The 21,804-nt window shown below is 51.0% G+C and overlaps 2 protein-coding genes across 2 annotated transcripts in view; both read right to left on the minus strand.

Moving 5' to 3' along the window:
- Positions 1-21,342, minus strand: part of LOC144733970 (von Willebrand factor A domain-containing protein 7-like) — a 52,329-nt gene extending 30,987 nt beyond the window's left edge. The window contains exons 1-6 of the mRNA XM_078615999.1: positions 21,330-21,342; positions 20,968-21,135; positions 18,404-18,476; positions 17,201-17,298; positions 16,692-16,856; positions 15,664-15,873 (exon numbers count right to left, since the gene is read on the minus strand). Coding sequence (XP_078472125.1) covers positions 15,664-15,873; positions 16,692-16,856; positions 17,201-17,298; positions 18,404-18,476; positions 20,968-21,135; positions 21,330-21,342 — 727 coding nt within the window. The remainder of the gene's footprint in view (positions 1-15,663; positions 15,874-16,691; positions 16,857-17,200; positions 17,299-18,403; positions 18,477-20,967; positions 21,136-21,329) is intronic.
- LOC144733971 (von Willebrand factor A domain-containing protein 7-like) lies at positions 3,799-15,068 on the minus strand. The gene is made up of 11 exons (XM_078616000.1): positions 14,968-15,068; positions 12,036-12,135; positions 11,415-11,823; positions 10,729-10,947; positions 9,861-10,015; positions 9,263-9,377; positions 8,531-8,738; positions 6,464-6,554; positions 5,659-5,891; positions 5,008-5,134; positions 3,799-4,126 (listed from the first exon to the last, which is right to left on the minus strand). Exons 1-11 carry the CDS (start codon positions 15,066-15,068, stop codon positions 3,950-3,952), a joined length of 1,935 nt encoding a protein of 644 aa, XP_078472126.1. The 3' UTR covers positions 3,799-3,949.
- Positions 21,343-21,804: the final 462 nt, after the last annotated feature.

Here is a 21,804-nt window from a genome sequence, read left to right on the forward strand (position 1 = left end):
AATGAGTGGTGGGCGCAGGTTGCTAAGGAGATGGAATCTGCCTCAGTAGCCCGCAATCACAAATCACGGGAAAGAACGGTAATCCGATCTCCGACCCCCAGGAACAGGTCTACAGGTTTACAGAGTATTTTTTGTGAGATCTTGGAGGAGGGGAATTCCCTCTGCACCGACAACATCGTGGGGCAAGGTGGTGACGACCCTGCTATGGCTGCCATGCCTCAAATATTGACAGAAGTAGCCACCCCTTCTGAATGGTTAGCTGAGGTGCAATCTGTGGAGGAAGTGCGAGAGGCGATCCTGAGTGTGAGACCAGGACAAGCGCCGGGCGATCTCCAAAGTGACATGCTAAGGGAGAGTGGCATCTGTATGAAGACTGCCCTACATGACATCATCACAACTGTCTGGACTACAGGACGGGTTCCGCAGGATTGGAAGAATGCCTTTCCAATCCTGCGGCACCCGCCGTGGTGGTCCCCGTCTTTAAGGGGAGACCGCACAGATTGTAACAACTATAGGGGCATCTCTCTTCTCAGTGTACCGGGAAAGGATTATTCAACATCGCCTTGCCAGGCACACTGAGAGGCTTGCGGAGCCCCAATAAGGTTTCAGACCGGTCCTGCACGGATGCCATATTCTCTGTCCGTCTTCTACAGCAGAGGTGTAGGGAATTACAGGAAGACCTACATCTCTGCATTATTGACCTGGTCAACGCCTATGATACCATCAACAGGCCAGCACTGTGGGTAGTTATTCTTACTTTCAGAGTTCCTAACTCTCTGCTCACAATCATTAAGGGCCTTCATGATGGTGTGCAGGCCCGGATAAAGCTACGTGGCCAGGAGTCAGAGCCATTCCCTGTTCACTTTGGGGTGCGACAGGGATGTCTTCTGGCTCCCACATTACTTAACATCATCTTTGACCACGTAGTTTGAGAAGCGTTCCGTGGCTGTATCGGAGGAATTCTCATCTGGTACAGCAGATACAATGGGAGGCTGATCGATGCCCGGGTGCAGATGGGGGATGGCTCCCTATTGGTCAACCATGTTATGTATGGTGATGATCTGGTGATTGCTGCTCACTCAGAGGAGGAGTTTGAGGCACTGTTGCTGAACCTGGAGTTTGCCGCTAAGTATTTTATGCCACCAAACACTCCACCCCCTCAGCTCCCCATTGGTGATGGAGCAGTTGTGGAGTGGAGATTTTTCCATACCTGAGCAGTGTGCTTATACCCAACTCCGGTTTGACAGCAGAGGTCTCACGCCGAATCAGTTGGGCGGCATATTTTCATCAGCTGCGTAATGGTGTGTGGAAGCTATCTGGTCTGTTGCTTCGCATGAAGCTTCGAGTCTTCTCTGCCAGTCATGCCCTCTCTTATATATGCTTGTGTAACGTGGACCCCTCTCATGGAACATCTGCGCCGGTTAGAAACATTGAGGCTGGCCTGCCGACGATCCATCGTGGGTTTAACCAGGCTGGATTGTGAGGAGTTCACAAATCCTTGAAAGATCTAGACACATTCCCATCAGTGAGCTCCTCAGGCAGGCAAGGCTGCGTTGGCTGGGTAATGTAGCCCGCATGCCCGGCCACCGCATGCCTATCTACCGCATGCCCAAGCAGCTGTTTGGCCACATAGAGCGGGCTAAACGGGTACGACATGGGCTGGAGAAGAGATGGACTGATGCGGTACAGGAGAATGTGGAGCTGAGTGGGCTTGCCAACGACTGGTACCAGCGGTGTCAAGATCGGCCTCGATGGAGGAGTCTTGTGAAGGATGCTGTTGGGCAGTTGGAGGTAGTCGCTTCCGACAACTGAGGGAAAAGGAGCAACGCTCACAATGAGCAGCTAAAATGTTGCAAGTTTGCATAGTAGGGGGTATAGCTGGTGCATCTACCAGTCATCTCAGTCAATCCATGGCACCTGGGTCTGTCACGAGACATCCTGTCAGTAAGCCTTCTACACTTCACGTGGCCTCAAAGTGCATTTGGCCTAGGACAGGGGCCGTGGTGACGTTACGGTCACTTAGTGGCGAATGGCGGGTATTGGTAGGGAGTGGTAGTGCAGCAGTTAGCGTGCTGCTCTACGAACCAGGTGACCCAGGTTCGATTCCCGCTCACGGTCAACACCAATGACGACAAAATAGTACCTGGGGTGGTGTGTAAACATTGCTACTTGGGATACAAAGGCAGCTGGGCATGGTGCTGGCCACACTCCCCCTCGTGTGCCATGCCGGATTTCATATGTGCTCGTGAACATAACTTCTTCCAAAAGTCTGTTAAGGCTAAACGGGATAGATATCTTACCTATATAATTCAACGGGCGGTTGCCCCTGGCAACGGGCACTACGCTGTCGCTGCAGGGCGGACGCCATTGCTCATTCCCGTTAAAAATATGCACACGCATTAACACGCGACGCTGAGGTAAATTCATCAAAGTTTCACGTCCTCTTCACTCCCCCCCACCCCAATGTGTGCAATTACTATTATAGGGTCGGTAGATGATAAAATTATAGCGATTAGACAGTATTATTCTAGCGCGGGGGGGGGGGGGGTAGCGGCCCAGCACTCAACCTCGGCCGGGTGGGCAATCTAGGCGAGGCCGGAGGCTCTGCACGTTACTAGGCCTCGACACCCCACACTTGTCAGGCGAAGCCTTTGTGCTATAAACTCGATATACCCAGCGTTGCAAATTTACCTTTTACAGTGAGTGGTGATGAGTACAGTCAGTATGCACTGCTGTCATCATAGCAGGTACCACCACAGTATGTACTGCTGTCATCATAGCAGGTACCACCAGTCAGTATGCACTGCTGTAATCATAGCTGGTACCACCACAGCAGTATGCACTGCTGTCATCATAGCAGGTACCACCACAATATGCACTGCTGTAATCATAGCTGGTACCACCACAGCAGTATGCACTGCTGTCATCATAGCAGGTACCACCACAATATGCACTGCTGTAATCATAACAGGTACCACCACAATATGCACTGCTGTAATCATAGTAGGTACCACCTCAGTCGGTATGCACTGCTGTAGTGATCGTAAATACTGCTATCGAGTTGATAGATCATGCTATATAGAGTTACTAGATACTAAAACAGTCAGTATATACCACTACAGTCAGTCAATACTGCTACAGTCAGTATATACTACTATACAGTCAGTACATACTACTACGGTGAGTAGCTGCTCGAGTCAGCAGATACTACTATACAGTTAGTCGTTACTACTATAGAGTCGGTAGATACTACTGTAGGGCCAGTAGATACTACTACGGTCAGTCGTTACTACTGGCTCAGTAGATACTACTGTACAGTCAGTAGATACTACTACAGAGTCAATAGATAATACTATATGTAAGGTTTTTCACAGAAGTTTTGAAAGATATTTTTCACCCGGGCAATGCCGGGTACTTCCCGCTAGTCTTTTATAAGAGTATGGCACGTATGTGTGTGTGATGGGAGTGTATGCAAAACTCTGGGAGATTAACTTATTTCGCACCATACGTAGCAAACCGTGCTAATCGGATGTGCGGTGAAACGACAACAAACAACACAAAAAGCAGTTCTAAATAAATTCGTTTTCATAGCTCCAGTGGCTTCCGAACACAGGAGTTGTGTGTGTGATATGTATGTACATTATGTTGAACTTCTCTCGCACTGTATTTAGCCAACCATGCTAATCGGAGGTGATAGGGGTATGTATCCGTGTGAGTACAAGATAGGAGTGTGTGAGATTGGTATGTTTGTGTGAGGTCCATAGCAATAACAGCCATCCACCACACAACCGCAGCACATCTTCTCAAATCCTTTATTCAAAATCAGGGCGATTTTAGAGCATGGGAGACAGGAGCAAAATAACTCGCCGGGAAAGGGGGGGGGTTTGTTCGATGTAGGCTGAGTGTGCTGGGTGTAGATTGCGGTGTGTGTATATTGTGCTGGATGTTGCTATTTCATATCAGGGCGCTGCATGGGTTTGGCCCAGGGGTTGGTGATGATGCTGGGCGTAGCATCCTGCTGCACCGCCCGCTTGGAGCGGCAGCAGTATCGTCCGATGACCACTCCCAGCGCGATGAGTATGACGACCAGCACCACGCTCACCACCGACAAGGCGATCACCATCGCCTGCCGGGTACATGTGGTTAGCCAGTGGTGACCGGACTGAGACCATCAACTCGCTCCACTTGAGAACCCGGGTTAATCACTATTCAGTCTGTGTGAGTGTATGGGTCTCTTGTGAGTTTATGGGCCTCTGTGTGTAGCCATGGGTCTCTTGTGAGTTTATGGGCCTCTGTGTAAGTTTATGAGTCTCTATACTGTATTAGTAATTTATAACCGGGCTGAGACAATCAACTCGCGATACTTGACAACCTCGATTATTCACCACTTTTGTCTGTGTGAGTCTATGCATCTCTGTGTGCATCTATAAGTCTCTGTGGGAATCTATGGGTCTCCTGTGAGTCTATTGGTCTCTACATAAGTCTGCTGAGTCTCTATTTAAGTCATTGGTGATGAGGATGAGCCCATCTACTCGCTACACTTGATAACCTGCTTTAATCACTTATTAGTCTACGCGAGTCTTTGAATCTTTATGCAAAATTTTAGTCTCTATGCAATCTATGACTCTATGTAAAACCAGCCAGAGATTATCAACCCACTACACTTGAGAACCCAATTTAGTCACTGGTGGCTGAAACCGCGATTCACACCCAGGCTGTCAGCAGTCCTATGTATCTCTCACAAAGCCAATATGAACCAACTAAAAGACACCCAGACCAAGGGCTTTAACCCAGATGCTTGGCGGTTCTGGTCAATACTCAAACTCCTGAGCCACCCAGCCACCTCCGTAAGATTTGATGTTGACCAGGCAGATCCTCTATTTAAAGCGTAAAGAGGCAGAAGGTCTCTTCATGCACCTACATGCTTGTGCGATTACTCGGTGCAGCAAGCGATGACTCGAGCTATCGGAGAGCGGACCGCACATAGTGGTGTGGGTGCATCCTTACCGTCCTGCCGCCTTCCGCTGTGGTGTCCTGTGTCGGCATCGGCTCGGCGAAGTCGAGAGAGTAGCGCCCCAGGTTCCCTGTGAAATCACTCACGTCCAGCGTCACCCATGGGCTGCAGCACGGAGACCTGCGGGGCCCAGGGGAGAGACAAGATGAGCGGGCACAGGGTGAGGGGTAGGGAGTGAGGTGTAAGTGGTAAGTGGGTCCCCTTATCACACTTATGTCGTTACCACCTTGGTTACCGTCGACTTTACTCGTCGATTCCTCCACCAGAACAACTCACTGACTCATCTACTCACCCACACTCACCTAATTGCTCAAACACCATCCAATCACTCACACGCTCAATCACTGATTCCTTCACCAATACTGAGGAATTGGTTTCCGAGACATGACTGTTTCGTCTCATCCACACTATCCCGTCTCCATGCGTCCCACGTCTCCCACTGTTCCCGTCCCCTCGCGTGCCCAGTCTCCAACTGTCTCTGTATTCCTTTATTTTCCTATTTCCCCGCACATCTTATTGTCCCCCCATCTCCCAGTGTCCTCTGCCTCCCACCTTCCCCAATTACCCTGCCATCTCCCCCCTTATCCCTCTCCATCAACCCCCGCCGCCCCCCACCTTCTCCCCGTGTGCGTCCATCCCCACACCTATAATTAATCTTGTAGACTCCGTCGATGCTGCCCACGGTTAGCAGCGCCTTTCTATCCCCAAGAGCGATGTTCACTGTGAGGGGTTCCTCCGTCTCGGCGTCGATGGCTTCGACGTCCACGCTCCAGCTACTCCCCGAGCACAGTGCCTCACCCCCGTGCTGCACCTCCGCCGTGCACGCCGATACATCCCGCGCCAGCTCTCGCACCGCAGGGGGGGACGAGTCCGGGATCTGGGCGACGACGAGGAGAAACATATGTTCCAATCACAAATTACGGGAGGTGGTATAATTTATATTGGAGTTGCCGGTTAACCGTGTGCAAGTTAGACGCGAGTGACAAATGTTTTGACACGTATAAAATGACGGGCAATTTGGAGGTGAGGTGAGGGAGGTGAGGGCGCATGAGGAGTGGGGATGGGGGTGGGGAGAGGCGGGAAGGGAGGGAGTAGATAAGACAATAATTCTTCTTCATACATGCGTCTCTCTACATTGACACCGAATGTGCTGAACCAATGCTGCTCAATTTATGTGCTACCAGAAGTCCGTGCGGCTGATGGGATGTGTAAAATTACTTTATATTTTCTATGTGGACAGACGGTTTTGTAAAGGATGTACATTTTCTGCTTATTAATTGTATTATGTTTTCCTCAAAGGCGCAAATGGTTATTCAGTATTGTAGTACTGGCAGTGAGTGATGTGATTAAGGGATAGAGGAATGACTGAGTGTTGGAGTGAGGGATGTAAGTCGTGAGCAATGTCGTGAGTGTCGTCGTGCTCCGGTGAGCGATGTCTTCGTTTCTCACCTCCACTGGCGCGATGAAGACACTCAGGGGGAAGCTGAGGGTGTAGGAGGAGTCCGGAGAATCCACGCTCTCGGCAGTGACGCGCAGCATGCTGCAAGCACGCACAGGCAGGCACACACACACGCACAGGTAGGTACACACGCACAGGTAGGTACAGGCATATATATTAACACACACACAATTAGGTACGTGCACACAGGCAAGCACACGCATATGTAGGAACATACACACAGGCAGGCACACACATGCTCAGGTAAGTCGACCTAGGAGAAGCCCAGGACTGGTTCAGATAATCGCTATCACTGGTGTTGGCCACGAGCGGCAATCAAACTCGGGACGCCGGGTTCGTAGCTTCTAACAACAACAACCGCCATTCGCCACTAAGTGGCGGTAACGTCACCACGACGCTTGTGCCAGGCCATGTGCACCTTGAGGCCACGTGAAATGTCGAACGCCCGCTGGCAGGAGGTCACGGGGCAGACCCAGGTGCCACGGGTCGACTGACTGAGATGGCTGAGATGACCGAGATGACTGGCTGATGCACCACCTGTGCCCCCTACTGTGCGTCGCTCTCCGCCCTCGCTCCTCCGCCCTCTGTTGTTGTTGGAGGGTGACTGCCTCCAACTGCCCAGTAGCGTCCTTCACGAGCCTCCTCCACAGAGGCCGATCTTGACACCACTGGTACCAGTCATCGGCAAGTCCACTCAGCTCCACATCCGCCTGTACCACGTCACTCCATCTCTTCTCTAGCCCATGCCGCGCCCGTTTAGCCTCCTCGATCTGGCCGAACAAAAGCTGTTTGGGCATGCGGTGATTGGGCATGCGGGCTACATGGCCCAGCCAACACAGCCTTGCCTACCGGAGGTGCTCACCGATGGGACTTTGTCCAGATCTTTCGAGGATTTGTGAGCTCACACAATCCAGCCTGGTTAAACCCAGGATTGATCGTCAGCAGGCCAGCCTAAATATTTCTAACCGGCGAAGATGTTCCATTAGGGGGGTCCACGTTTCGCAAGCGTAGAGAAGGGAGGGAATGACTGTGGCTGAGAAGACCCGAAGCTTCGTGCGGAGCGACAGACCAAGTAGCTTCCACACAGCGTTACGCAACCGATGAAAAGATAATGCCGCTCGACTCATTCGGAGTGAGACCTCTGCTGTTAAACCGGAGCCGGTCATGAGCACACTGCCCAGGTATGGGAAACTCTCCACTCTCTCCACAACTGCCCCATCACCGATTTGGAGTTGTGGGGGTGGAGTGCCCGATGGTACAAAATACCCAGGCAGGTGCTTCGTTTTGGTGGGGCTGATGGTAAGGCCCCACCTCTTAGTGGCACACTCCAGTTTCAGCAGCAGCGTCTCCAACTCCTCCTCTGAATGAGCAGCAATTACCAAATCATCGGCATACATAACGTGGTTGACCAATAGAGAGCCATCCCTTGACCGCACCCGGGCATCGATCAGCCTCCCATTATATCTGTACCAATTGGAAATTCCCCCGGTACAGCTATTGAAGGCTTCACGAACTACGTGGTCAAAATAGATGTTAAATAATGCCAGAGGACATCCTTGTCGCACCCCAAGGTTTACAGAGAATGGCTCTGACTCCCGGCCACGTAGTTTTACCCGGGCCCGCTCACCATCATGAAGGTCCTTAATGATCATGAGCAGAGGGTCAGGGACTCCGAAAGCACGAAGAACAACCCAGAGCTGTAGGTCTTGTTGGAATTCCCTACACCTCTTCTGTAGCAGACGGATAGAAAATATGGCATCTGTGCAGGATCGCCCTTTCCTGAAACCGCATTGGGGCTCCTCAGCGTGCCTAGCAAGGCAATGTTGAATAATCCTTGCCAGGACCTTTCCCGGCTACACTACCGCACACACAGGCAGGCACACATGCACAGGCACGCACATGAACAGGGAATGTGTTTGCAGTGATGTTGATGTGGTGATGTAATCGTGTGTCTAATGATCTCAGGGATGTCATTGTGCTTCGTGACGTCAGTGATGATGTTGTGTACGTGGCGATGATCTCTGATGCCATTGCACCCGCGATGTTCGCCCGCTCACCTGCTGGTGAACTCGGTGATGCTCTGTGGCGCCGCCACGGTCACGTTGAGTTTGGCGGTCTCCCCCGGTGCCAGCACGGCGCTGCTGGGGCTCACGGCACTCGCCCAGCCCAGCTCGTCACGCGCTGACACTGAGAAGGATGACGCCGCAACGCCGCGGTTCTCCAGGACCACAGAGAGGGACACCTCCACACCGGGCTGCAGCGTGGCTAGAGACGTGGGCGACACGGGAGACAGGCGACACACGAGCGTCACGGGAGATGTGGGCGGCACGGGTATCACGGGCGTCACGGGAAACACGGGCATCGTGGGAGACGTGGGCGACACGGGAGACACAGGAGACACGGTGTCCAGTGTCAGCGGATGTGCGTGGGTCAGAATCTATCCACTGCTGGATGAAGGTTTTCCCCCTATGGCGTTCACCATCATGACGTACGTGGTGCGACTGTGTGTGATGCACTGTGAGTGACTATGAGAATTAGTACGATGGTGGACTCTGAAGGTGGACTGAGTGAATGACTTTGTTGGTGGGCAAGGAGTGTGGAAGAGGTGAGTGACTGATTTTGGCCAACGAGGGTAGACTATGAGTGACTATAAGTAAGTGACTGCGATGGTTACTATATGAATGAATTACTATACAAGTGAACGACTAGGTGAGTGACTACGAAGGTGACTGAGGGTGGATTACAAGTGACTACGATGAGAGGTGGACAATTCTGATCCTCTGCCCCACCTTCCTCGAAGTTGAGCTGGGCGAGACGGAAGCTCTGCACGGTCGTGAGCTGCGTGTGCATGCGGCAGAACTGGAGGCCCTCCGGAGATGAGCCGCACACCTCCACCATGAACGCCTGCAAACCAGAATCAGCCATAATCTAGCCGCTGTTGGATGAAGACCACCCCCCCTGTAAGCCATGACATTGTGTAAGCAGTGATTTCAACAGCAATTCTCACAGCCAGATTTAGCTCAATTAGAGACGCGACGCTTCTCTTCCCTTGCAACTGTGTCGAGCATCTTCGGGACCAGATCCAGAAGGTCAGACTAGACTCCTTGAAAATCGGAATGGCTTCCTGAATTGGATGGGAATGCAGAGTTGTTCACCAACTCACTGGTGAGCGAGCTGAAAAATGTATAGTTTGCGGGTCGGGTAGTGGAAGATCTTGGAGCGCATATTTTACCAGATCATTACGTGGCCTAACTGGAAAAGCAATTGCTTATGAATCATAAAGTAGACAATCAGATATCACAGCTCTACTCTGATCCACCCCCCGCCCACCCGATCCCCTCGGATCACCCCTGATCCCCGTGTCCTCTCCCTGACCCCAATGCTCACCATGGAGTCAATGAATTGCAAGGGGACCCCGAACTCGGATTCGGTGGGTGAGACCAGGTACTCGAGGTTGCCCATGCCGGAGAGCAGACGGACACTGGACATGGAGAAACCAGCCACGCTGCCCATCGGCTTCACCCACAGCTGATACGGCTCACCTGTCTCCCCACACAGCGTCACACCACGTCACAACACGTCACACCACGCCGCACTGCGTCACAACACTTTGCATCACACTCATGTTACACCATGTCATACCACTTCACGCCACAACACAATAACACTGCGTCACACCACGTCACAACACATTACACTGCATCGCACTCACGTTACACCACACCATGTTACACCGCACATCATACACTCACCATGTTATCAATCACTCTTAAAACCTTGCAAGGACACTGGTGTTACCATCAACCGCATCAAAACATCACCAGCCCGGTGTGAACACCTCCATAAATGGAAAATTAAAGACACAAGCCACAGTAGTACGATTGTGGCCATGTAAGCCAAACGATGGACCGACCATATAGGAAACCCAGAGACCCATAGAGATACACAGAGACCCATAGAGATATGTAGAACACATTAACGACAAGGCAAAGTAGTATGACTGTGGCCATGCAATCCAAACTATGGACCATTTAGTAAATCTACTGCAATCTGTGCTCCTTCAACGGAGGAAGAACAGCAAAACTACACAAACTCTCTGCTCAAGCTCTCTGGTTGTGGCCAGCAGACCTGGACATTGACATCTGGCTCCTGAAAATATTGCCAAAGACCCTAATTGATCATCACACATGCACTACCACCACATACACCCACGCACACCCCACGTGACCGACCACTGTCACCCCGCGCGCCGTACCCGTGACGGGGCGCCCTGGAATCGGCAGCATGAACCCGTTCGTCCGTTTAAGCAGCTGAGCAGTGAAGTCGACCAGGCTCCGCCCGGTCACCTTCACCAGGTGAGGCCCCGACGACCCCGTGACTTTGACCGTCCAGGTGCCCGGGGTCACCGAGGTCACCCGGCGCACGATGTTCTGGCTGGAGGACACGAGCTCCTCCACGTCGGTGGCCAATTCACCTGACGACGGGATGGGAGCACGGCCGACATTAGTTGCTAGCGATCGTCTGAACCGGTTCTGGGCCTCCCCCGAGGTCAACTGAAATGTAAACGAGTACCTGGTGTGCAGTGAGTAAACAGCACGGGCATGGCACTGCCCACACCGCCCCTTCGTGCACCAGTCTTCATAGATGCTCGCTAACAGCACTTGCCCTAACAGCCTGTGTAGGTTACATTGGGGACCTTTGTCTGTGGCTGTGTACTATAACAGAAGAAGTGTGCGTGTTATACCCCTTTTCCACTGGCACATCTGGGCCGAGCCAGCGCAAAGGGTGTTCATGGTATAGGTGGTTTTTCCACTGGCTGTTTTCTGAGCCGAGCCAGAACCACGCTGGCCTCGCAAGACATCTGAATCTGGTTTAGGGACAAGCAGAGCCAGGTGCGTGACTAACAACTCAGTCATTGCTGCCGTGCAATGGAGGCGGTACCTGAGGGAAGGAACAGCTCCACAGTGAAGGAGGCCGGGCCGCTCACAGACACGGCGATTTCGGACAGCGACGAGTCCACAGGGAAGGTCACGGAGTCCGGGGTCGTGACCTCCACGTAACGCACGGAGACGGGCGCCGCGTTGAGGCTGAGCTCCAAGCTGCCCAGCACGCCGGCCAGCTCGCTCTTGGTCGTCAGGATATACTGGCCACCCGACAGCGCTGTGAGGGTCTCGTATATGTTCTGACGTGGCTCGCTGGCTGTTTGGGGGGGGAGTTGGGGAGGTGGAGGGGTTGGTGATGGTGCAGATGGGAGAGGGTGCAGAGATAAGGGTGAACATGCATAGGTGATATAAGGGGAGAGTGGGCGATGGAAAGAGAGGGCGAGTGAGGGCAGGATCAGTATGCAATCCTGTTGAGGCAAGGCGAGTGTAAGAAGTTCGGTGAGTGTGAGTAAGTATCGGTGAGTGTTTCCGAGTGTAGGTCACCTTGTTGAGAGACAATGCGAGTGTAGTGAGTTTGGCGAGGGCTGGGCAAGTCAGGGGTGAGGGAGCTGTGCGTGGTACCGCGTGAGGAGAGTTCTCCCTGTGTTCCACGTGTACAGTCGGACCCCGTGTTGAACACATGCAGCCGTGAATCCGTGCTCTCAAACAGCGCCATCACTGCATCCTTCTTCTCCGCCTCGTCCTTTGCTCCCGCATCCGTGAACAGGTAAATATCCGACCTGTAGGCATGACAGTCGAGGTCACAAGGTCGCAGTGACCCCAAAGGTGACAATAAAGTCATGCAGCCAGCAACAAAATGCTACTATCAAATTTGTCAAAGACACAAGTTGACACGTTTCTTAGAATTTTTACAAGTTTAATTATTGTAATAGCTTGGGGGGGGGGGGGGGAAGATAATGGGAAGAAATTCCCAAGTGGAGCAGTGTGAGGCAAGAAGTGGAGTAGCTCGACTTGACACAACAGCTTCTTGCTTTTCTCTCTCACTTTATTTCGCTAATACCGATCAACATTCCTCCAGCTAACACCAATCAACATTCCTTCTGCGCGCTCTCCGCTCGCTTGCCACGTTCCGCCGGCCTCGCTCGCTCCACGTCTCTCCTCCGTTGACTCTCCTCTCCACGGCACAGTTCAGCCGCTCTTTATCGGCTCTCCCGTCACACTCAGCCGCTCTTTATCGGCTTTACCGTCACACTCCAGCTGCTCTCTGCTGGCTTCGGCGTCACACTCCAGCCGCTTCTGCTGGCTTCTCCATTGCTACCTTATACTTCTCCACTGCTACCTTATACTTCTCCACTGCTACCTTATACTTCTCCACTGCTACCCTATACTTCTCCAATGCTTTTGGCTCCACTGCTTCAGCTCCAACATCCTTCTTTCCCTCCCAGGCGCGAACTCCCGTCTGCTTCAAAACCCCCTCTTTATCCCCAAGCCAATTAATCTCCAATCAATGGGTGGCATCTCCCGCGACGCCCGTCGCCCCCTAGCCCCCGCTGGCACCTGCCATGTTTTCCCAGCCAATGCGGCGCCACTTAGCGACAACAACAACTTCCCGGCCAATCAGCGCCCTCCGTCCTTAATCGCTCCCTGCCACCTGTTACTCTCCTCAGACAGCGTGGCATCACATCTAGACAATAACAACTCCCAGCCAATCAGCGCCCTGTGTTCTTAATCGCTCCCTACCCGTCTCTGGCCTTCTCACGCCTAGCAACAATAACATCCTCGACCTCGTTTGCTCCCACTGTACTCTGCGCGCGTGTACGCCCACTCCCGCATGTGGCGCGTATCTCAGGCACTACAGAAGCATGAAGAGAAGTGACGTGACCCGCAGAGTGGCGAGTGAGTCGGTGAGTGAGTGAACGATTGAGTAGGTGGGTGAGCGAGTGTGTTGTGACCTGCAGTGTGGAGATTGGACACAGTGTGGATGAGAGGGAAACAGTCTGGTAGACCAAGTCCTCAGCATGGGTGGAGGAATTAAGTGGTGAAGTTCATGGGAACAGTAACCGTGTTAGCAATAGAAGAGCGATGAAGAGGTGACTGACCACTGATGAGCGAGTCACTGGAGTCCATTCGTGAGTTCTTCATCACTCTAAATTCTAGCTAGTGCAGTGAGGTAGGAACTGGGTGCTCCACCCCAGACATGGCAGAAAGATTCCAACTTCGACTGTATGTGTGCTGTATATAGCAGTGATAATCGTTTGGAGTTAAAGACAAAGGTCTTGGGAGAAAGAAGAAAACCAAGCATCTTTGATGCCTCCAGAACATCTTGTAAAGTCGTCCATAGGACCGCTCTGTGTGTACAGCCCAAGGCCGTAATTATGATATATATTGGGGGGGGGACACATCTCCCCCAATATTCAAATATGCTCAAAATGTCCCCCAATATATTGCTATAAAATAGATTTTTGTTTATATTATTGTGGTTATGGTTGTACTTTATTAATCCCTAATCTGTGCCATTACATACAATGAAACAAGAAAAGGTAAAAAAGAAAAAAACAGAGCAATGTAATACAATACACTATTAGACATTATTGTAAAAAATAAATAAAAAGTCCATCCTATGTGTTAGTGAATTCTAAATATTTTAGGCAGGAAATTAGTTTTCAAATTTAGATTTTTTTTCTGGGGGAGGAGCCCCAGACCCCCTGGAAGATTTGGTCCCCCCCCAATGTTGACTCCATGGCTATGACTTTGGCACAGCCAAGGTTGGAGGACTCACAAGAAAGGGTGAGTGGGCTACGCTCGCACATTACTCCTACACGAGATGACCGTGTCATACCCCAACCACCAAGAAAACGTGTTTCAACTTTTCTAGCCGGGCGGTGGTGGCTGTGTTGCACGTGGCCTGTAATCCAGCACGGTGGAGGCACCGAGGGTTTGTGGATCACCGCACAAATGTTGTGAAACTCCCATCTCGTTGGCGTCGAGGAAGAGCCGTACCCTGGCACGTCAGAACAACGCAGTACAGCAAGTGGACTAATCACCTGTTTCCATCTGTATGGGGATTGAACGGTTTCTTCCGGGCACTCCGGTTTCTTCCCACTTGTATAAACGCCCACTACTTCGCTGAAAAACATCTGAAATATATAACTGCGCGGGATCCTGGTGAAAAAGAGTCCTACATCTAAGTGTGGCTCTCCTGGATAAACAAGTAAACAAGTCTAATCACCCATAGCCATTCCATGACAGGTCAAAGGAGATTGTCGTTCTAAGCAAATTCATGCTTTAACGATGGCCAAGAAAAACGTTAACATTACCGGAGGAACCATGGAACTGCCATCCTGACGTGATATTACTATTGACTTGTGCGGTAAGTGGTGGGGGACACTTCCTGATGACAGGTGGCACAGATGTGGGTCGGAGCGTTCTGCCGATGGACGTGCGAGGCAAGGAACCGAGAGGTGGACCAAAGATGAGACGGAGAGACAAGGAGGATATGGCGAGGATTCGACTATAGGCAGGAGGGTACCGCAAGCAGGGCAAAGTGGACAAAGACAAGCAGGGCCGCCGAGCCTGGGATAAAGCAAAGGAGAGAGATAGGTCATGGTTACCCGGGCTGCGAGATCTGCAACGCAATCTCCAGGGCTGTGAGCGCCATCTCAGGGCAGTCTCCGCCACCACCAACTTCCAGCGAGTCCAGTGCCTGGTACATCTCTGTCCAGTCCCTGGTGATCAATGGTTTGTAAACATCTACTCACACACACGAGGGAAACGCAGGGTCTGAACACGGAGCCCCAGCAAACCCGAAGCATGACCTTGTTTTGCACAGAGTGGTCTGGGTGGGGGGGCATGAAATAGGCAATACTAAACAAACTCTAAAAAAAATGCCCAACGCTAAATGGAATGAGTAGCGATGTGATCAGCTCCTGCCCATCGTACAGTCTGCTCTGGCTCTCTCCACCGCGTGAATGAGGAAAGGTTGAATGTGGTTTTGGGTGTTTATAAAAGTGGCAGACTTTAAATAAAAGCATATAAAGAACACAGACACTGGTGTTAAGTTCTCACGGCGTACTGACTGACGTCAGATGCGATGATGCGTCATTAGCCTCCGCCCCTGCTTGATGCCGAGTCAGATTCAGACGCCATCTTTGAGGCCAGCAGCGTATCACGGCTTGGTTCCGGCTCAGCTCCGCAAACGGCCAGCGGAAAAACCACCCGTACCATTAGGACAGCTGAGTTGGCTCGGCTCGGATGTGCCAGTGGAAAAGTGGAAGAGGAGGCCCCAGGAAACCCCGGGGGCCACGTACCGGGGTCACTGAAGGTGACGAGCACATATGTCTCGGGGGCCTCCGTTTTGTTGGCCAGGTTCAGCACCATCTCCTTGGTCTTGTCGCGCACCAAAGCGATGTCATTGCCCATGCTGCCCGTGACGTCCACCACGTAGACGAGCGAGTGCCGCTCCAGATTGAACAGCTGCATGAAGATCTCTTCACCCAGCTCCTCCAGCACGCTGCCCACTGTGATGAGAGGGGGTCGCCACACGAGGGAAACCGTGACCTGATCCCAAGTCCACTCCTGACAACAACCCCAAGTCTGACTCGAACCTCACCCCGCCTACCTTAACTCTGACTCTCACCCTGACTCTCTCACCCTGGCTCTAATCCTGGCCATGACTCTAACCCTGACTCGATCCTCCCCCGGCTTACCCTGACTCGAACCTCACCCCGGATACCTTAACTCTGACTCTCAACCTTACTCTAACTCTCACCCTGACTGTAACCCTAACCCTGACTCTAACCCTGATCCTGACTCTAACCCTAACTCAAACCCTGACCCTTAATCTTAACGCTGCCTCTAACCCTCATTTATTTCAGTTTCATTTATTAGGTATAGCCCTGTGAGCCATGAGGCTCTTGACTCGGGTGCAACCGCAACAAACAAATCATGAACAAAGAACATCTTAAAGTGACGTTTTGCAACAGAAACATCCAGGAAAAACCAGTAGGGATGCAATGGGATGCAAGTCGAATAATAACAACCATAAGACAATTTAGATAAAATGATCAGGCTAACTCCGTACTTCAACAAACAAATATGGCTTAACATTACGTTTTCGAATATCACCAAAATGAAGCTATAAAAACAATGTAACAGTGATCATAGGAGCCCTCTCTGTGTCTCATCAGAGTTGAGGAGGAGGTTTCAGGATGCCACCAATGCCATCTACCCCACACTCTCGTGCATGTAGCGTGACGAGGTGTATGTGATGAGCTGTGATCATGGTGAGCTGTGTGGTGAGGTTGGGTAATTAGGTGGAGCTGGCTCTGCATCTCACCAGAGTTGACGAGGACGTCTCGCGTGGCGATCATGGCCATCTGCCCCGCTTCGTCGTGATGGTAGTGGTGCGGAGAGAGCTTCGGCTCCAGAGTCTCCTTGTTGATGCCGCCCGTCACAGTCTCATTCTGCCACGCATCATTTATCCCGCCATGACTGCACTTGCCTGCGTGGGGGGCGGGGGGCGGAGGGGGGAGGACAAAGACACAGTGATGTTTACAAAGACATGTGAGGTTCGTAAAGCCACATGGTCGAGCAGTAGCGCATTCGCCCCTTGTTGCAGGGGGTCGCGGTTCAATTCCAGCAGGCAGCCCAGGTTATTACTGAAGGTGTATCGACCATAAAAACCCAATCTGTCAGCTTCATACAAAACATGACTCCCACTAAGGAAAACATCCGGCACTTTAATTACCCAAGTCGGTGGTGTGCGGATATATGCGAGCGAGTGGTGAGCGAGTGTTTGTGCGGTATGGTGTGCAGAAGGCAGGTGCATGACACGTGTGAGCTCACTTGCAGGTTTATTGTTGCATCGTCTGCCAAGCCTGTATCCACTGGTGAGCGGTGAAGCCGCGATGATGTTGTTCGGACATTCGTACACGTCGGGGTCACTGTGTAACACAAAGAGGTTACAAATGCGTGATGCATAGACGTACGGTACAACAGCAGCCTATGACAACCTGCAGTGCATAGTGGTCGACCCATCCAAGCAATCTCTCCCGAAATGTATACTGTACATAGGGGTTCGCAGCCAGTGATTCATAATATATTTTTTTGAGTTAGGCCACTTAACGGTCTGACCAAATCTGTGTCGCCAAGGCCACCCACCATCCGACATGGCCCAAAACAAATTGTGACGCGTTTAACGCGTCAATTTGTTATTGTTTCAGCTCAACTCACTCGGTGAAAACCTACGTACAATCCTCATAACCTGTTGCATCTTATTGCTAAATTTGGTTGCGAGGTTTATTCCTAAACTATGCCGTGCCCATAGCACAGGTCCTCTTCCGCCGTTGCTGATCACTGCTACAACGCTGTGGGGCTCTCATGATATTGTTTTTTTTTCCGAGACCAAGGTACTCTGCAAACCGTCAGGCTACTATCAAAGGTTTGTTCATGAAGCCATCCAGATATACAAACACAGACATAACTTCAACCGAGAGGATGGATTCAAATTGAGCAATCATTGGAAGGATGTCATTAACCAGGGAAAATCTTAATTGCTCTTAAAGCTTGCTTACACACTCGCATTCCCAGTTTCTGCAGCACGTTACTCCCCCCCTCCCCCCCAGGCGCGCTCATTGCCCAGCTCCGGCTTTGTGTCTCAGCTGGTTCGTGCAGACTACTCCCAGCCTTACCGACCCCCCTTTCGTCACGGGGCCCCCCTTAAGTACCCACAGGTGACATGACGTCCTCGCGCCTCACCGCACGTATGACGTCACGTCTCCATACTACTCTACAAATGTAAACGGTTATCATTAAATAACATATTCACACACCTGTATACAAAAGACAAAGATTCCCCAGTTTAGCCTCACGACTGTTGGGGCAAGTGCTGTTAGCGAGCACCTATGAAGGCCGGAACGGGGGTGGGTGACCAGCACCACGCCCGGCCGCCTTTGTCTCCCCGGGTGGCAATATTTTTACACATCGCACGAGGTACTTGAAAGACGAGGGGGGGGGGGAGATGGCAGAGGAGTTGGGGGGGGGGCTTGCCTTGTGGTCGTGCAGTCTGTGCAAGTGGCCAAGGTTGAGGATGCAGTTGCTGGAAATGGCAGGTCCATGTTCACTGCAGGAGGGAAGGGTGGAGAACAGGCAGCAATGACATTCAGTGTCCAGTCGCGTAACTATCAAGTGTACAGGCGGTGCAACTGCACCGGTGGCCACGGACCTTCGTGGCCCAAGTACATTTCAAGTGATTGCTCGAGAGCAGTGTTATCTCAAACTGTGTTGGCGGGCGGACCACGCGGCCAATACAAACATTCCCAAAACGCATTCGCTTCTCTCAGTAATACAGGATGATGAGCGTTACTGGAACATAAACAAAATACGCAGCTAAAAAGGTATTTTATGGGAGGTATTAAGATCTTAGGGTTAGGGTAGTTTAATCAGGGTAGTTTACCTACGGTTTTTTTAATTAAATATAAAACATATATGAATTAATGTCCAAAACACATGATATTAACATTGTCATTATTTCCAGATCAACCTTCATTTGCTTGAGCCAGCGGACCACCTCGAGGGTCGTGGCAGACCACGAGTGGTCAGGGTCCGCACTTTGAGAACCCAACTTCTAGGACGCCGACCCCTGGTGGTCCGCGAGACTACTACAGAGGAAATTAATCATTCAAACAGCAAGTACCATGTGGTGGTCTGCGAAACGTTTGGAGGTTGAAAAGGGGTCGGCACACTCGAAAGGGTTGGGAACTGCTGCTATGGGGTGGGCCCCCTTACCCCGTGCTGTGAAAGTGATTTGTGCTGCGCTCCGCATTCACAGAGCCACTAGGAGGCGCTGGCTCGTGTGCGTTTTGTGTTTGTTTCTGGGCGTTGATGATGATGATGGACGATCCCCAGCGCGACTGTGATCATGGCGTCCCAGACCATAGAACGTATCGCTTCAACCTGCCCACTAACATCTGTTGCGGGCAGCACTTCATTTATCCAATTAGCATCTCAGGAAGCCGTTGAGTGGATCTTCAAACGGGGCATCCCATTGCATGTTTGCTCGTTTTATGCGGGTAGATGCAATCCAAAAATGGGGCGAACAAAGCGAAATCCCGTACCATGGACCGCAAAGACCCAACCCACAATGCACCGCACGCGGAGATGAGCTGCCTGCCGAGTAGCGCGTACAATACAGTGCACCACAAGCAATGCCCCGTGTCCGACCGTATAGCAGGGACAATTCAAACCGCATTTCGTCAATTAATGGGTAGAAATAAGTTAGCAGCATATGTACGTAAAATCGCACAAAGCACAGGAAACCTGTATCAGCTTCCCCCGCCTTACAAAAGATGAAGGGCTAGCCACGCTGGGCGCCTACCGTGCCCTGATGAGCTTGAGCTTTTGATGAGTTAAAGAACTCACTCAAACCCCCTCGCGGGTCTTTGTACCCCACCAATATATTTGTAGAGGTCGTGCGGGGGCACGCTGAGGTTAGATGTAGGGGTCATGTGACCCATGCGTGACCCCTACATATAGGGGATTGGGGGGAAAACACTCAAAATATACCATATTTGTGCGAATTAAGGAAAAAAGTGGAAAGGCTTATTTTTTAAGTGTGGGACCCAGGTGAGAAGGTGTTACAGGGCTAACATATGGGTGAGTATGTGGTATGGGGGTGTTCTGCCTCACGGCAGGTGTTTTGCTCCACAACCAGGAGTGGGAGTGTGAGTACATAGGAATTTCCTGTTTTGAGGTTGAGTTTGGTCACGTGACCAGGAAGTTCCGATTTGACAGCCTCTCAGCCACGAGGCTGGGGGTCCGCCATTACACAGAGTTCAAGATGGCGGCACAAATCGCGTCCCAGTGAAGCCAGCTGTAACTGTACATTGTGGGACTTTAAGAAGCATTGTCTGTAAGTTCGTTTATGTTCTTATAATACTGGGAATGCTGTTATAATGTTAGAATGACCGTTATAATGCTGTAAATGCCTTTATAATGCTGTTAAATTGTTATGATAAATACGAGGCCTAGTTAACAACGAAACCTGCAACTTGCCTTACTTGTAATTGAATAAGTCGAGTCAAACTTGTACCCAAGTAACTATTTTGCGATCTTGAGAGCAAAGATGACGAAATGTCTCATTCATAGTGCAGTGGTATATGCAGTGCTGTACATCTGGGGTGCAGTGTGATGATTGCACGATGTGCCTTTGTTTAACACAGTAGCTTATTCTCTTGTATAGCTATGCAGTACTAATGCAGGTGTCTGGTCCATCCAGGATCTATTGTTGAGTTCATGTTATCTAATACAATGTTATGATGCTGTGGTGTTCATTCATCGTATTGATATTTCCAAGTATTAACAGATGCTGTATCTGTGCTGTGTTTTTCCATCAGTTTTACCTCGTTTAATTCAATAAATAACGTTTGGAGTCGGATGCTCACCCTGGCTCTCAGGGTTTATTGGATGCGAGGTTAACTACTCGGATAGCGGTGCAACGCTGCGCACAGCGAGGCCGAGACAGCGGGTCAACACAGCAGTGGGCGAGTGGAACGAGGTTGGACACACTGGTGGGTGACGTGTACAGGTGGGCACGACCCCTGCACCCCACGTACCCAGGGCCTCCAGGGGGTCCAGGTTGCCCTGCTCGATCCAGTTGGTGTTGGAGTAGAACTTGTTGAGAATGTGCAGCATCTGACCCAGGCTCTTCCTCGCCTGGGCTGGACTGCTCAAGTTCGCATAGCTTATGGCAATTTTGCGGAACTTGCCCAACTCCCCTCTTGCTGCACACACACAGACACAAGCACACACAATGGTCCTCGGTGCAAAGCCATGAGAGCAAGCGAAGGCTGCAGGGCCATTTATGTGGAAACATAATAGGTTGTACTCTTTTTCGGCAATTAAGCAAGTGTTAAGATGTTCAAACACCAAATAGGTACATTTAGCAAGGAATCAAGTCTGCATTAAACACACGTACTTATGGTGAACATCCAAACATGCTCTGATAATATATTCATTGTCTTTGAAACGGATTTGCCTACACTTGAGACAGCCTTTTTATGGCCTAGTCTCACCAGTGTCCGACCAGAGATCAATGCCAAAATGCGAACAGTTCAAAGCCTATGCACATATTACAGCATTTATAGCTCGGGTTGAGCAGTTATATCCTTCAGACATATTTGCTCGTCTCAAAGTATGAAAAATAAGAATAGGCTATACCATTTCTGGAAATAAAACCAGTGTTAAGATGTTTTGTTGAAGTGGGCATCAATATATAATAGGTGACGTTTCGGGCAGTGTACCTTATTAGCGTGATTTCGAAAAATGAAATGATATATAACATACAAATCCGTGAGTGTACTCACAACTTATCCAAAGACAAAGATCCCCCCTATAGCCTTAACAGACTGTTGCGGCAAGTGCTGTTAGTGAGCACCTATGAAGGCCGGCAC

The sequence above is a fragment of the Lampetra planeri genome, chromosome 49 (assembly GCF_965212315.1).
Source record: "Lampetra planeri chromosome 49, kcLamPlan1.2.h2, whole genome shotgun sequence".
NCBI classification, from domain to species: Eukaryota; Metazoa; Chordata; class Hyperoartia; order Petromyzontiformes; family Petromyzontidae; genus Lampetra; species Lampetra planeri.